The 18310-nt window shown below is 35.3% G+C and overlaps 1 protein-coding gene across 2 annotated transcripts in view; it reads right to left on the bottom strand.

Moving 5' to 3' along the window:
* The window catches only part of LOC127451398 (insulin-like growth factor 2 mRNA-binding protein 1), a 59619-nt gene that overhangs the window by 15182 nt on the left and 26127 nt on the right, over positions 1-18310 (bottom strand). For both annotated transcript variants that reach the window (XM_051716085.1, XM_051716086.1), the window contains exons 3-5: positions 5774-5822; positions 1111-1162; positions 662-725 (exon numbers count right to left, since the gene is read on the bottom strand). In XM_051716085.1, coding sequence (XP_051572045.1) covers positions 662-725; positions 1111-1162; positions 5774-5822 — 165 coding nt within the window. The remainder of the gene's footprint in view (positions 1-661; positions 726-1110; positions 1163-5773; positions 5823-18310) is intronic.

Here is an 18310-nt window from a genome sequence, read left to right as displayed (position 1 = left end):
AGTTGGTTTGAACATTTAATTGAGAAGAGCTGACTCAAAAGTATGATTCGCTCTTGAACTTCTCTTTCATGGCTTGCGAACAGGTTTTACTCTACACAACATCAATATCTAAGCTGATTAATTATTTTAGAGCAGAGCTTAACTTGTAAAATGCATATTCACTACAGAAACTTCAGTGACTTTTCCAGGTCTTGTAAACATCATTTAAAATTTCCCTTGTTTTCCATGACTGTGCTACCCTGGATATAATGGCAGTATCTCTGAGGTAACTTGGGAGGAAATGTCACTGAATGCTAACTAGTTAAATCTACAAAAATACAATTATATGGATAATTTCACAGTTCAACAGAAGTGATTTACCTAAATGGTTCTTAAGCAAGATTACAGACTAATCAGATAATGAACAAAGCGTTACATCTCAAGCTAAAAAGTCAACCAGCAAAACGCTGGTACCGCTGATTTTGGCTTGCAGTGCAGCTGAATGACCAGTAGGTGTCAGGAGAGAGCAAGGAAAAACACTGATCTGATTCAAGCGCTTCTTTCCATTGTTAACCAAAAGATGATTCTGTGAAGGTTTGGCTTGATATAAAAAAAAATAAATAAAAAAAAGACAAGATAAGAAGCTATTCTGATTTAAAGTCGCAGGGTAAAGGTCACTTACTGTCTAGCATGTTCCCGGGTCCCGTATGTGACGTTCACAACTGCAGTTTCACTGTCTGTGTTCACTATGAGAACATGAGAGAAAGAGATAGAGAGAAAAAATACATTTATATGTTGCTGAAAATTGATTTTATTTTATTCTATTGCATTTTATTTTATATATTATATTGTAATTACTTTTATTATTAACATGACACCGTATTTTTGTTAGTACGTTTATTTGTGTGTGAATTGATGACTTGGAAATATTGTATGCTAACAATAATGCCAATAAAGTACTTGCAATAAACTTAAAACAACTGACCAAAAAACAACAACAACAACAAAAAAAGTATTGTACATATAAATATTTCAAATAGTTTGGACACAATCCTGTCACATTAGTGCAAATTAGTAATACCTTTGAAATGGGCAATTCAAAACAAAAATGGCACTCATGTGGTCATTTACCTTGTTCACAGTTCTCAACAGTTCCATACTGGGCGAGCAGACCATCAAGAACCTAACAATGGATTAAAGAGAGAATGAAAGAAAAGAAAAAGTATAAGATCTTCAGGACATATTCGTTTGATTCTTAGTTCATCCAAAAATGAAAATTCTTTCATCATTTACTCACCCTCATGCCATCCCAGATGTGTATGTCTTTCTTTCTTCTGCTGAACACAAACTAAGAATTTTAGATGAATATCTCAGCTCTGTAGGTCCATTCAATGCCAGTGAATAGTGGCTAGATCTTTGAAGGTCCAAAAAGCATATAATGGCACCATATAAGTAATCCATATGACTCCAGTGGTTTAATCCATATCTTCAGAAGCGATATGAGAGGTGTGAGTGAAAAATAGATCAATATTTAAGTCCTTTTTACTATAAATTCTCCTCCTTGCCCAGGAAGTGACGATATGTACAAAGAACGTGAATTGCCAAAAACAAAAGAATGTGGAAGTGGACATTTACAGTAAAAAAGAACTTAAATATTGATCTGCTTCTTACCCACACCTATCATATCGCTTCTGAAGACACAGACGCAACCACTGGAGTCATATGGATTACTTTTATGCTGCCTCTATGTGTTTTTTGGACCTTCAACGTTCTGGCCATTGCATTGTATGGACCTTCAGAGCTGAGATATTCTTCTAAAAATCTTCATTTGTGTTCTGCAAAACAAAGGAAGTCATACAGCTATGGGATGGCATGAGGGTGAGTAAATGATGAGAATTTTCATTTTGGGGTGAACTATCCCTTTAATATGAGGTCTTGAAGGCTGCATGCTCAATTATTATAAAATATTTATACAAATTTGCTCATTTGGAAATGATTAAACATCATCTTGTTTAAACTAGTTATAGATATTTTAAATATCTACCAGTAATTTAAATTCAATATTTGGCATCAGGAGTTTGTGTCAAAACAGTTTTGCCACTTAGGTCACTTCCTAGTGGCTGAGGTTGGCAGATGTGAGGCCAGCTGGAAATGTGCCAAGAGAGACCCCGCCCCACAAGAACAACAGTCAAGCAGTATAACAACTATCAGAGAGCATGCACTGTGCCACACCCGCACATTCAGATACTGTATGTTTAATGGTGTAATCTCATAAGCACAGACAGATCACCTAACCTGACTGACACTGACAAAACTTGATGAGTTTAAATCAACACAGGGCACTATACTTGCCAGAACATGTAAAGTTCGATCTTTGCTATTCAGAGTCAGATTAAATATTGGACACATTGAAAAGATTTTGCAAAAAATTGACAGCTGCGCAGAACTGATTGCACAGAAGTTTTTTATGCCACATAATCACTGATTCTTTATAAGTAGTACATTGAAATATATATATATATATATATATATATATATATATATATATATATATATATATATATATATATATATATATATATATATATAAATACACATTTATTTATTTTTTTTGTAGTAAATATAGCAGAAAAGATGGGTACTTTCTACACTGAATAAGTTAAAGCGTGAACTTGAACATTTTAAGTAAATTCTACATCTGTATTCAATTCAAACATGTAAAAATATATTCACTAGCTTAAAAGTAAATATTATTTATGATTGTTTGTTATATTTACAATGCGTCATTATTTATTCCTTGAAACTTTGTCATATTTATTCACTAATTTGGGTCAATTTCACTGGTAAATTAAATAAGTAAATTTTACTTAACTTTTCAAAGCTGGTGTTACTTAATAAAAAATGATTAATAAAAATAATTGGTTTAGTTTCACTGTTTGCAAGTTTATTCCATTTTTATTGTTGACTTTGTTGTCATGTTTGGCAGCTTCTTGTTATGTGAAATCTGAAGTTCATTTTCTACTCAAAATGAACCGTTCATGATAAAAAAATAAATTAAAAAACATTCTGTTGATTGTTAATGCCATTGTGTTTTTTTAACCAAGCGTTGAGGTCTTCGTGCACAGCTCTGTACCTTGTTTCTATTGCCAGTAATGCAAGGTGATGTTGTCTAACAGACTACATACTGTACATAGCATGCAATAAGCTTCCATGTGGAAGGCTTCCGTATTTAATGTGGTACATGATTAAACGTGTTTAAAAGGAAAGTTCAAAATGTGAAGTTTAAGTACATCAGATTTATAAGTAAAAAACTGTATTAATTGTAATGTTTAAGTTAAATTTACTCACTTTAATCAATATTATGTCATGAAGTAAATTTTACTTTAGATTTTACTTTTATTTAATTTTATACCATTACAATTCCCTTAGAAAAACTATGTGCAAAAACGTGCAATATAGAAATTAAGAGAACCTTACAAGTATTTTTTTTAAAATATGTATTTTTTATGCTTTAAATTGTCTTTCATTTCCCAGCTTGATATGCATAGACAAATAGAAGTAAGCCATTCGTAAATTGACCTCCCTAAAAAGTGTAAACACTTTTGCGCTATCAAAACATTAATCTGTTTGTCTGAGCATTCAGACCAGTCCAACGCAGCAACATTAAGCTCGTTTACATGGACACCAAAAAAATATTATTGCGAGAAACTTATGTCTGAAAAGTCACATTTTCATTTATAAGCACTTTGTTTGCAGCTTTTTCCTGTACTCTTACATGCTGCTCATTCTGTAAGCAGCTTTCTCCACAGCAATGTAATTTCCCCGCAAAGCTTTTGTAAATAACAAACATGGGATACAAGGAAGACTTCGCTATTTTATTCTCTGTTGCTTCACTTTATTTCCAGACATTTCAGAGTTGTTGCTGTGTTTGTTTCCTTAACTTTCCATCGCAACCTGCAGAGGAATTGCACTGCAGTAGTGGGGTTTCCCTCTTACGTCAAAGTTCAGAATTACGCCATTGTACTTGAGCACATATACGTGGACGTGAGGGGCAGTAGTCAATATTTAAAATAGGTGTGTATAAAAGGAGTATATTATATAGTGTATGTGCTTTTCCCTTTTCCTGCTGTATTCCCAATGATCAATGCTGGGTGGATTACTTTTTAGGCAGTGGTAGGTTCAGCGGTTCAGGCTCTGGGTTACTGATCAGAAGGTCGGGGGTTCAAGCCCCAGCACTGCCAAGATGCCACTGTTGGGCCCTTGAGCAAGGCCCTTGACCCTATCTGCTCCAGGGGCGCCGTATCATGGCTGACCCTGCACTCCGACCCCAGCTTAGCTGGGATATGTGAAAAAAGGAATTTCACTGTATATGTGCAAAATGTATAATGTGTGATAAATTAAATTAATTATTATAATTATTATATTATACTTGTTAATTGTAATCAGGTAATGATTACAAATTACATGGCAGAAAATGTCATCAGTAACGTAATTTCGTAGATTATATTTTGGAGGGTAATCTAATCCGATTACTGTTGGATTACTTTCAGATTACTTTCAACCTAAAGCTGCATGGTTTAGTCATTTGAATGGTGCTTATGTCTACAAATTCAGACAAATGATCACAAATGTAAAAATATGAAGGAAGTTTTCATATTTTCATGTTCCATGATGCTGATAGAGGTCTAAGCCCTCCATCAATGACAGACTCAAATATGGTTGAGTTTAACAGGTATTTCTTAAATGAGTTGAAAACTAGAGTTTCTAAAATTATGGACAGGTTCCCGAGGCATGTTAACAAAAATGTGGTCATGCAATTTCGCCATTTTACAAACGTCATCCACATGTGGTAAGAGATCAGACCAGTTATATTTGTGAATCAGTGTCACAAAAACATCTCAAAGTTATCACTACACCAAAAGTGCATTCAGATACATTTTTGAAGCCGACTACAAAAGCAATTTAAGGAAACTAAAAGTAACTTTACGGCGCTAATCCAACTGAATACGAAGTGTATTTATGCATTTTGATGCGTCTGATGGACAAAACCCTTCCAAAAACATTGCGACACATGGTTATATTACACAGAGAGTGACAATTCAAATAATAATTGAAAAAATGTGTTTGAGTTGGTTAGATTTGCAATGTAAAGTAAAAAAAAAAAAAAAAATCTTTACATTTGACGTAGAATCCTTTGCAGTTGACAGGATATTAACTTTTGGAAAGCAGTGATGTTTGTGCCCTGTGTATCCTTAAATATTAAATGATCTCTATAGATCCAGTGGTTAAATGGTTAATATATAATCACGTAATCTATAAAAACGTAACTAGTCCAATTATGAGTATTTTAAAATGTAATTTAATCCAATTACAAGTACCTGATTTTTAAAATCTGATTACATAATCCAGATTACATGTAATCCGTTACTAACCAGCTCTGAAATCTTTGTATTCAAGAAACCTGTTTGATAACATTTTTGCAACTCCGTTTGGTGACACTAGTGGTGTAAAAATTACACACTTCACCTTTGACAAGTTTTTGTTGTAAAGTTTCTTTTCAGATGTGGCTGGGAAAAAAAAGATTGATCTAGTACAAAAGTATGAGGCTAGAAGAATCACAGAGTATAAAATTATTATTATTTTTTTTGTTGTTGTAGGATTAGGCTTAATCTGTCTGGAAAACATCCTTTAGAGCTCTGTCTCATAGACAGAGCATTTGAGTGAAACAGCATCATTGTGTTGATGAAGAATGATCGAAGACTTTGTGTCAGAACAGATACACGCCCAAACTTACCTCCCACTGTAGGTGTGGTGGAATGTTTCTGATCTGGAGTTTTCTGGTCCTGTAGATGGATAAATAAAGAGAAAAGAGTTATAGAGATAGGGTTCCTTTACCAACTTTATTTCATGAAAATAATGGCATCAAAATATGCATACACAAATCATGACAGGAGTGCTTATAGTCACAGACATCTTTAACAAAATCTGATCTCAAGGTTTCAACCACAAGCACCCAGAAACAAATTACATTAATGACTTTTGGTAAGTTAGTGTCATCCAAATAGTGATTTTTAAGTATGCTAACAGATAGGTGTTAAGAAAGGTCACTGTCTCGGCTATATCAAATGATGTAGACAAAAGGTGAAAGACAAGGCCAGAACAGGAATAAATCCACTAGAACAGTTGACTTTCATGACAGCATTTAATTCATTAGCGCTAACATTAAAACTCTTGTGCATTCACATGACAACAGTGAGGAGATACAAATCAAATTCTTCACGAAAAATTCAACTGACGCTGCAATGTGCAATTCCCATTAAATAAATGAAGAAAAACAACAACCACTTAAAACTAAAACCCAGAACCATATGTCTTAATAGTTCTTTAGACTTCAAAAGAGGTTTCAAAACCTTAACATAAGTCAAACTGAAACTGCAACAGCCAGTAATCACCATGGAAAAGAGCAGCTTTGACATTCTGAGAACTGCTTTTGTGTTCTACGGGAAAGCAAGTCATACTCAACTTTTGATTGAGTTTTGAGTGACTGATCGATGACAGTTTTTTTTTTTTTTTTTTAGTTTAAAGTAAATGATCTATGGAGGATGTGACTCAGTTGGAATGACCAGATTTAGATACGTGAATGGGTTATTTCTGCCAAAAGCGTTTTAGGCAATTTTGACCTTCAATAATCGTGTAAATACATTTTCAATGATGCTTTTATTAAAAATCCACTTGGCTCAAAAATCAATTTGTATGGACATGACGCTTCTGAGATTGAAAGTAGGTACTGGTCGTGGATCAGTCCGGAACTTCCACATGATATTGGACACGTGCCAACTATGTGTAGGTAAATGAAGATTGTTAAAACTGTTAAAAATTATAGAATGGCACAAACTACTTTCTGAATTGACACAATGTAAGAAAATGTGGAGTTAATGGAAAGATCTATTCTCTCAGTGAGTGCTTCACCAAACACAATTCCACCTCTCACTATCATCTTTATAAGAGGTGAGAGAGAAAAAAAAAGTCTGAATATGTTAATGTATCTAACATCTTAAAGCAGTCTGGATTCGCTTAAGATTTATAGTAGGGTAGATTAAACATTGTGAAGATGCTGTGGAGCACCAATTCAACATGCTGTTGGTGGAAGCGGGGAGGAACGGGCAGAGGAGAGAGAGAGGAGACTGAATGGGTATATTGAAACTAGACACTGATGTAGTTTAATGCCAGCTGCCCGGAACCTTCCAAAAAAAAAAAAAAAAAAAAAAAAAAATGGAGAGAGAGAGAGATAGAGAGAGAGAGAAAAGGAAGGTGCTCCATCTATATAATGATGCCACTGTAATAAGGAAACCAACAGAAATGGACCACCATAAATGACAACCACTGGCCCCCCAAAAAAAAAAAAAAAAGAAACCTACACAAAATTGTAGCACCCTGGAACCTCTAGAGGGCATATCAGCAAACATCTGAGGTGCATGTGTTTAAGATCAAGAAGGGAAATGGGTGCCAGGGGTCATGTGGGATGGGCCTGCAACCCTTCTCTGGTGGTTAAGAAAGGGTTAAAACCAGAAACCCTAAAGACCTCTGAACTCCTGAATGTTAACGCCCACTGGCTGACTAGAAGAGAAAATGGCGGCATTTGAATGCTGTCAACCACCCAGACTTGCAAATGGCGGGCCAAACAGCCAATCAGGCATCACAGAATCCTGCAAGGGTGTTTCACGCCACAGAGACCAGCAATACAAGAATGGATTGGTGAAAATAACCCAACTAAAATCATGCAGTGGGATGAGATTGTCAAATTCAGAAAATGACTGTGGTGATTTGGAGGTCATTGGAAAACTACATGATCGAAAACCGGTTATATGAAGTTGGCATCGGAAATCAAGTCAAAATTAAGGAGAAACTTGCACCCAATAATGAAAATTCTTTACTCAAAATTCTTTATTCTTACTCATGTTGTTCAAAACCAATAAGACATTTTTTCAGTCACCATTCACTTTCTTTGCATGTTTTTTTTTTTCCATACAATGAAAGTGAATGGTGACTGTGGCCTTCATACTAACATCGCTTTTTGTGCTCCACAGATGTCAGTCAGTTGAATGGGTTTGGAACAAAATGAGGGTGAGTAAAACTCAGAATTTTATAAGTAAATTAATACCACCAACGTACCAAAAGTTACAACAAATGGCCAAATGCCACACAAACGCATGATTGCCTCATTCATGCTGGGCAAGACCACCAATCTGTCCGCTCTCCTGCGGATCAATCACATCATTCCCAAACCCATCCCCCCACCCTGACACTTCCGCATCCCACCCACATTCACCAAACAACCTCAACAGGGCTTCCATCCCCACCCCCCCAAAGCTGGACAACATCCCCCTTGTTTAGCACCTTTGAACCGGTTTGAACCCACCACGTCACGTCCCATCAAGTCCCTGACCACTCCGATTGGTCAATGCCATGGAAATCAAGGCAAGATGAAAGAATGGACTTTAGAAAAGAGGAGACCCTTTCGGGTCTTCTTCGTCTATTGTTCGTGGATGATGGCGGAAAAACATCCTCAAACTTACATTTCTGAACTGACCAAGTCCAGCATTGGAGCATTGGTTGATGGAAAACTAACATGGAACACAGAATGAGTTCAAATCTGCCATATTTTATGGCTTTGTAAATAAAACCGGTTTAGGTTAACTTCAGTTAAAAATAGAAATCTCAATACAGACAACAAAGAAAGTTAAATCACACAGCACTATAAAGACAATTACAAAAATCCTAATAACATGACCAGAAAACGGTGAAAAAAAAGAGTGGAATTCACCCCCCAAAAGTTCAAAGGTGAGGACTCAAAAGGACGAATAGCATTAGGGGGAATATGTGTTTGTGTTTGGGTGAGGGTTGGTATGTGGTATTGTCCAATAGGTGGTTAGCCGGTGCATTACTAAAGTTTACTCCTTTCTTGAACTTTTGAATGTGAAAGAAACATACAGATATGACTATATGAGTTAAGATACATCAGTTAATATAGTATGGGTATGTCATCATTTACTCACCCTCATGTTGTTCCAAACCCATATGACTTTCTTCTGTGGAACACAAAATGAGATCTAAGGACCGCTGTTAGCCTCAAGTTACCATTCGCTTTCATTGTATGGAGAAAAGCTGCAATGAAAGTAAATGGTGATTGAGACTAACATTCTGCCTTGCATCTCCTTTTGTGTTCCACGGAAGAAAGAAAGTCATACGGGTTTGGAATGACATGAGGTAAATAACAACCTAGTTTCATAGAATGAACGTTACAAAATTTTTGCAAACTGGCTTTTACGTGCTGTGTTACGTGCTGTGATAAATTTTAACGCTTGTATTACAGACTCACCTACATTTACAAACGTAATCTAGTGTGATTAGCATGCAGGGTAGCTCAATTTATAGAGCGTTGGACTTTGGACTATGAAAACAGAGGTTTGAGCCCAGCCCAGCCCAGCCAAGCACGCAAGCTGACATGTGAGATGAATGTGTCATTGAAGTGACACGACATGACGTGGCTGCTTCAGAAAATGTGCTTTTCATTTCTAATTTTGTTTCTGGACAGTATCGGTTAGTTTTAGGCGTCGGTTAAGGATAAAGATTTCCGTTTTGTGTCTAACATGATTTTATGCACTGCACTGCTGCCATATGATTGGCTGATTAGATAATCGCATGGTTGATTGTTGGTGCCAGATGGGCTGGTTTGAGTATTTCTGTAACTGCTGATCTCCTGGGATTTTCACGCACAACAGTCTCTAGAAATTACTCTGAATGGTGCCAAAAACAAAAAACCTCCAGTAAGCGGCAGTTCTGTGGATGGAAATGCCTTGTTGATGAGAGCGGTCAACAGAGAATGGCCAGATTAGTTCAAACTGACAATGTCTATGGTAACTCAGATAACCGCTCTGTACAACTGTGGTGAGAAGAATAGCATCTCAGAAGGCTATTCTGAGATGCGGGTTGGTGCTGTTTTTGGCTCCACGAGTGGGACCTACACAATATTAGGCAGGTGGTTTTAATGTTGTGGCTGATTGGTATATACGTCTTGACATATTTTAAGAACATTCAGTTCCTCCACACCGTGCAGACATGCTCAGACACACGCACACACACAAACATTCGCTCAGATATCTAAATGGGTACATAAAAGACATTTATTGTTTTTATATAAAACAAACTATAATTACTTAACCTAACCCTGACCCACACCCTAAACCTAACCCTATCAGAAAACTTTTTGTATGATTAAAAAATCATTATTTAAATTTGTCCGATTCTTGCTCACTTCTGGGTACAAATTTGTCCCCAAACTATTGTTAAGTACACACACATACACGCGCACACACGTACAATCTCTCTCTCTCTCTCTCTCTCACACACACACACACACACACACACACGCACGCACAATCTCACTCTCTCTCTCTCTCTCTCACACACACACGCACACATATTAAGCAGGTCCAACCCTAACCTCTCTGCAAGACCTCCAGCATATCCAGATGCAAGATGGACCAGTCTTAGCTGGTCTAGAGGAACCAGCAGTACTCCATCTATCTGATGGGGACACAATGACACACATTCCATATCGTATATTTATAAACACTCTCAGAAACACTTCCACTTAATCAAAAACACACACTAAACTCATGTTAAATGCATGTTTCTATCTCTTAACAGATAGAAAATAGATACAATTTCTATCACTAATCTATCACTAAAACTACTAGATAGTGTTTATAGTGCTGGGACATTGAACGTGTCTTTTATAGTAATAGTTGGTGTTATACTTTGATAAAGTTGCCCCAAAAAGTATTTGGACTTACTTTTTTTTGTATTGCAAAATTTGTATTGTGGCTTGTGTGTCCAAAGTGTTATGGGGCCACTGTTTCAAAGATCAACAAAATGCATATGAACAATTTAACTTGGCATCTGGAAGGTCTTTGAATGCATTGTAGAATAATCAAGTCACATCAGCAAAACTGCTCCTGCCATGCACATACACAAACACCCCCCCACAATGTTCACATTTAAAACAAACAGTCTCAGAGTGCAGGGCACAAATGTGTGACACTGACATTATAAACGCACAGTCGAACTACACCGCCAGCATCACACAGGTGCATCCAAATGTACATCTCTATGAAAAGCACAAAAATCAACTCAACATATTTTGATAAGTTTAACACCACGGCTGTCAAATAAGAAAAAAATGACACACATCTGGAAGACAAATGAGAGTTGTCGAGGACAATACATGTGCTTCCCAAAACATAATTCTCTATTTATTCTGAAAGGATACACTGTATTTATTAAAAATTAAAAAAGGTGTCTGTTTTACAAAGCTACGATGCAATCAAGCATTTAGAAGCTGGGAATCTTTTTCTGTCACTTATGTGTTTATGTGTGTAGAGAAAAAAATTTGCTGAGAAAAACTAGCTGGAGGATGGAGATGGGATTAATGACAAATTCACTGAAGGTATGCAAGACAACTTTAACAAAATTCTAGGACTGGGAAAAAAATATCAATTTTCCGATGCATCGCGATCTTTGGTTGAATGATCTCGATATTCTTAATCCCAAGATCAATCTTTTACTCTATGTGGCAACCCTCTATAATGCAAGTAAATCACTCACATGTGAAACCAAATCTCACGGTATGAGACAAAAAATTTTAAATGTTCCGATTTTACTCACCAATGATTGAGTAGTATAGTGGAGAAGACGTTATTAGCACAGAGATCCTTTCACTGCATGCTGAGAGTAAAACTTTTGTTTAACTCCTTCTGTGCGTCCAAAGACGAGATCCACGGATCCATACGTCATTGAATAATGTCTCTTTTAATACCCTTACTGTTTTTTACAGTCAGTTGTTGATTAAAAACAACAAAAAAGTAAACATTTAATTCTAAATCACACATGGATATGCAAAAGATATCACGCACGTCTTTTCTCATTATAAACGCTTACTGGCTGATGCCGCTAGTCTTAAAGAGACAGTATCGATTAAGCATGTGATCTACGCATCTATGTAAATACTTGTAAATAATACAAATTATGCAAGTAAACAATACAAATTTAACAAAAATATATATGCAAAATAATTTATGCAATTTCGAGACATTAATTGATGGAATAGACTGAATTTGAAAACATTTCAAGAGTGACCAATTGGAAGAAAAACGAATGATTTGTAAAATTTATATTTTATATTTATATTTAGAAGGGCTGCCTAGAAGGTTCCTTTATAATTAAGAGTGGTAACACTTTAGTTTACAGTGTCCTTGTTATACATTTTACATGTAATGACTATAGTAATAACAGTAAATTATGCATAATTACAAGCAACTAACCCTTAACCAAACCCTAACCATAAACCTATAGTAAGTACATGTTCTTAATTAAAATTACTGAGTACTTATGTGTGTAATTACACTGTAAAATAAAGTGTAACCTTGAGAGCATTAGCTGAGAAAGAATTTCTTTCATATGTAAAGCAAAATGGACATTGTAACAGAAATGTACATATATTAATCAATAGCCAATCGAAGCTTGTGAATCACAACTGAATCAGGAAATCTGTATCAGTACCCAGCCCTTCAAAATACACCCTGCAAAAAATCTTTTTCTTAGTGATAATTCTTGTTTTAATGATGTTCAGATATTGTTACTGGAAAACAAAACAAATTCACCTGGATTGAAGCAAAACTGTAAGATATTAAAACTTGTTTTCAGATAATATATCTTGAATATATGTGTACTTTGTCTCGTGGGACTGGCAGGTTTCTTAACTTGTTTTTCACTTGTTTATGCTTATAAAAAATACAAAATAAAAAAATCTGCCAGTGCCACAAGACAAAATACACTTCTCTAAAAACAAGTCTTTATATCCTGTGCAGTGCAGTTTTGCTTCTCAGGTGAATTTATCTTGTTTTAAGAATTTTTATGTAGTTTTACTGGAAAACAAAGACAAATATACTTGTTAAGAGTATGATTGCAGTGCAGAGATCTAGTTATTTTTTGAAACCGATAAACAATACAAATAATTGTTATGGTCATAATGGAGATCATAAGGTTAATGCGATTCATACATTTAGGTCAGCACAAATCTGATATCAAATCACTTCGATGGACAGTATGTCATTGCTCAAGTCAAGTTTTGCTGGCAAATATCTTGAAGATGAAATAACTTTGAATAAACAAAAGAGGGAAAGAATAAAGACATCAATGGCATTACAAAGACAGTCTTAAATACTCAAGAAATGTAGGAAGTGAAATATCCCACATGTAGTGACTGCCTAGCCCTAATTAACTATTTGAGACCCACAGTAAAAGTAAAGGGTCCAACAGGAAACTGGGCACACAGGAAGTCAGAGATCGCCTTTTAGAAGTCACAGTTCTCTTCAAGCAACTTCCTGTCTTGTTTGCAGCCATTTCCACCAAAGCCAATCAGAGGTGAAGTTGATAAAACGAAGTAGAGATAAGACTTGAGAAGTAGAGAAAGGAAAAAGAACAACAATTATGCCAACAATATAGAAAAGAAAGCTCAGAAAAGAGCATTCACAACCCTTCACTCACTCATTCAAACACATTCTCTGCTTTACCTCCTTAAATAGCATGAACTTTAGGTGGTGCCTTTTTTCTTTACTGAGAAAGCGCCATTACACACGGATTCCAGCTAATCATGGTAGCCTGCCAACCTACCTACTACCTATGAAGGTCTTGAATGACAACATTAATCACTGACTGATGGCAAACAGATTGTAACATATCCTTAAAGATCTTATTTCTGATTTAGATTAGCAGAGTGGGTCTAATGCTCTGCCCTTTTGAACAGATCAAGAAAAAACCATTCCCACCTTGATTAGGTCCTGATTTAAAATAAAGACCTTTTGCCAAAGTTTGTTGGAGCTATGAGAATAGGATTAGTTACATATCTGCATCCTGTAAAATAACAGCCTTTCTATCCTCCTAATTTTTGCACATATTCAAATAATGATGATATATTCAAATAGTCAACTTGCATAGTATTTACAATGCATTCGTGTAAACACATGGAAAAAGGAGGCATCTAAAAAGAATCAGGGTCCCTGATTTTTACAAAAAACATTTGGGAGAGACTATAAATCCTCCAAATGATCCAAGCGTGACCTGCACGAGCAAGCCCAACGCATGCTGGGTTAAGGATTCCACCAGTTTTGCAATATGTACAGTTCCCACAAACAAATGTATTTAATAGTGATGACAGACTTGGAACCTCTAATTTGGGCTAAATGGACTATCACTGGTCTGACTGACAATATAAATTAGTTGAGAACATCGATAAACATTTGTTATGATCAGTAAAATGTATAGACTCCCGTCACAAGAGACCAGCAAATGTTAGATCAGTCCCTATAAACACATTGCACTGAAATTGATATTTTCATAGCTACTTTAAGCTAGAAAATAGAAAAACATTTTACAGGGTTCAGAATAATTTCCATGATACTTGCATTACTTTTCCAATTGTTTGGATTATTAGAAAAGGCTTTTTTTTTAAATAATCTTAAAAGCCATTTCTAGCTGATTAAATATTTTAGAGAACAACTAAAATGTATATTCACTATAGACATTTAACTTAAATTCCCTGATATTTCCAGGTTCTTCATGACCGTGGGAACTCTGTTTTTAAAGAAGTGGGACATTCACTTGCTTAAAAAGATAAATCAGGAACATTTAAAAAAAAAAATACATTCTTTGTACATTTTGTACATTGAAAAATGCTGGAAAAAAATAATTTGAGCTAGCAATTTTACTATATAAATTAACTAGGAAAAAGGGAAGCAGCAGACATTACTCAGCACAGAAAATCTTATATTTATAGTTTCACAAATGTTTCAATGCACACCATTATGCTGTATGCCACACACAAAAAAGAACCACAAGGACCAAGTGGTGATCCCCTTTTTAAACTGGAATGGCTAATTAAACTGAATGACTAATAATTTTAATAATAGTATTTCAAAAAAAATTTTTTCCAGCTGACCAATGTATGTCTGCATTTTTCTAAGAAGGATTTTGTTTTACCAGGCAAATCTTTATAGTTACTTATATATACAGTATATATCAATCTTAAAATTAGATTACATTTAGAAATCCAAAGCATATTAATTAACGAAATCTCCTGTAAACACAAATAATATTCAATAACACTAAGTAACTGATTTATAAAAAGATCACAAGGTCGATTAATACATCCAAAACTGAAATTACAAAATGCTAAACCTTCTTTTCAACATGACACACTGTGACGAGACAGATGTAGAAACATGAAACACAACTTCAGTTGGTAAACTGCCAGTGGAGTTTACTCTGCAACCAACACTGAAAATGGCGGGTAAGTCAGAGAGGAGAAAGGGGCGGATCCTAAGTTGCACACACCTCCCTTTCCCACTCTTTGCGTAACAAGTCCACGGAGGAAAGTTGTAAGCTGCTTAGTGGACATAAAGGTTCTTCAAGTCAACGAAAACCCACCCTCATAACTTCGTTAAGGTAAAAGATCACAGTTCAGTTTGGTGGCAGTCAGATATCCTCTCGCCCTATGGGACCAGAGGCAGCGGCTCCAGGCACTGAATGGAACAGCAAGAGTTAAGCCATAAATCAAAGTGGTATAGAGGATGGCAGCAATGGTGAGACAACTTTACCAGAAATAACAGACATCCCATCCCCCTTCTTTCCTGGTTTCTTCTCATTCTTTTTTCTAACTCCCTCTTTCTACACTCCTCCCTGCTGAGTTTTCTGCTCTGCATTACCTGATAGGCCTTCCCTCCCCCTCTCCCCACTGCTTTTTTTCTCCTTGCCCTATTCCTCTGAGGTGAAAGGTCACTCCCTATAGCTCAGGAATCAACACACACTGAAGCAACCCTTTAAAAATGATTCAATTCAATTTAAGCTCGAATCGACAGCATTTGTGACAATGTTGATTACCACAAAAATAATTTGGACTCCATCGTCCTTTTCTTTAAAAAAGCAAAAATTGAGGCTACAATGAGGTACTTACAATACAAGTGAATAGGGCCAATTTTTAGAGTGTTTAAAAGGCAGAAGTGTGAAGTTCATAATTTTATAATAGCACATAAAATAATTCTTCTGTCAAAACTTCTGTATTGTTTGAGCTGTAAAAAATGTTTAATCATTGTTTAAATGTTCATTTTAGAATTTTAAGGTTTACAATCATGTTAACACGCATATTGTTTATGTCCTGATTGGCCCCATTCACTTCCATTGTAAGAGCCTCTCTGTAACCCAGATTTTTGCTTTTTTTAAAGGAAAATAGGGACGTCAAAATTAATTTTTGCGGTAATCAATATTATGCAACAAAATGCTGTCAATTGAGCATAAATGTGTGAACCCGGAATATTTCTTTAACATATCAGGAAAATGGTGAGAGATAGGAGGCAATACATTGCTTACTGCTTGGCTGCAATTATGCAATAAAGAAACTGATAAAAATAAATCTCCCACCTCTTCAAGGTGTCAAAACTCACAACTGAACCGCCTGAGCCTCTTTGAGAAAAATAAATATATATATTCCTCAAAGAGGCTCAAAAAAAAAAAAAATTATTACAAAAAATTTATATATATATATATATATATATATATATATATATATATATATATATATATATTTTTTTTTTTCTTTTTTTTTTTTTTTAACAGTAAAAGGATAGTTCACACAAAACTGAAAATTCTGTCATCATTTACCCTCACCCTCTTGTTGTAAAAAACCTGTATGACTTTCTCCCATGGAACACAAAAGGAGATGTTAGCTCAGTCATCATTCACTTTTATTGCATTTTTTTCCCCCATACAATGGGAGTGAATGGTGACTGAGGCTAACATTCTGCTTAACATATTTTGTTTCACAGAAGAAAAAAGTCATACAGGTTTGGAACAACATGAGTGGGAATAAATGAAGACAGTTAATTTACTTATAAGAAAATTTTCAAATTTTCTGCTCCTCAGTGACACAACTGTTCAAAAGGTATTAACATATGTCCTCTAAAAGTTTGTTCTCTTACAAGCAAATGAACATGTTCAGTTCACAAAGACTGCTGCAGAAAAGTATATTAATTCTAAAAACACCAAATATTATACACAAGCAAAATCATATTTATTATAATTACAATTACCATAACAACAACACCATTATTCATTGATAAAATGACAGCACAGCAACTGCTCAATTTAGTGACATTAAAGAGTAGTAATGTCTCTGTTGCCATTCAAATGTAACAGGAGAGAACAAGCAGTTGGCGTTGTGATAAATTGACAGTGAGACAAAATGTAGACTCTCATAGACTGCCAGTGCTATAGAACTAGTGACTGTAAATTTTTTATGCTACTGCCAAGCAGGAAAATCAGAGTAAATATTTCATAGTCCATGCAACAGTGGCCAGGGACTGCAAAGTGTCTAACAAAGATTCAAACAATGACTTAAGTAGCAAGCGCTGTTAAGTTGAAAACTTCACAGACATTGAAACAGTTGACATTTGAACAGGATGTAGGAGACTGGCCAATTGTTTAACCCTTTAATGCATACCTCGGGTCTTTAGTGACCTGGGACCTCACCTCTTATGCCCACACCTCTTTAGTATTTCTCAACCTTTCTCTATTGAATAGTGTAACAACAACAACAACAACAAAGAAAAGGCAAAAATTGCACAATATATATATATATTTATAACTGCTTCATTACCACGTGTATAGGGTCATTAAAGACACTAACTATGCAATAGTGTTGTTGTTTTTGTTTGCGCTTACATAATATTTTTATGAATATTTAATATCTATATAAGTTTATTCCCACAAGATATCTATTTCTTTGTTAAAAGACAAATTAGTACTATATTCATACAAATGACTACAATATCACGTTGATGTTCTGTGTGACAATGGTGAATTATCAGTATTCCATATGTTTGTACACATACATATAATACATGCTATTTGTTACTCAAAGTGGCGCTGATGTGACAGTGATTGACTTCATTTACATTCGACATTACTGTTTGACGAAGAAGCAACATGGAAGTAAACTATAGCAAGTACAACACATGAACAGTATGATATGATTATTGTGCTTTTGTGTATACTACTGAAATGATGCAAGTTGTGCATCTATTTAGACTCAAAAAGTGCCTGAGAAAATACATATGTGTAGATTATGTGTTATGTGTAGCTCAGTATGTGTTTGAAAGCCAGTTGCACCTCATGAAATTTCAGTGAATTAATCCTGTTCTATATTTTTTGCATCATC

This window comes from Myxocyprinus asiaticus, chromosome 14 (genome assembly GCF_019703515.2).
Source record: "Myxocyprinus asiaticus isolate MX2 ecotype Aquarium Trade chromosome 14, UBuf_Myxa_2, whole genome shotgun sequence".
Lineage (NCBI taxonomy): Eukaryota > Metazoa > Chordata > Actinopteri > Cypriniformes > Catostomidae > Myxocyprinus > Myxocyprinus asiaticus.
This window is presented reverse-complemented; position numbering and strand designations above follow the sequence as displayed.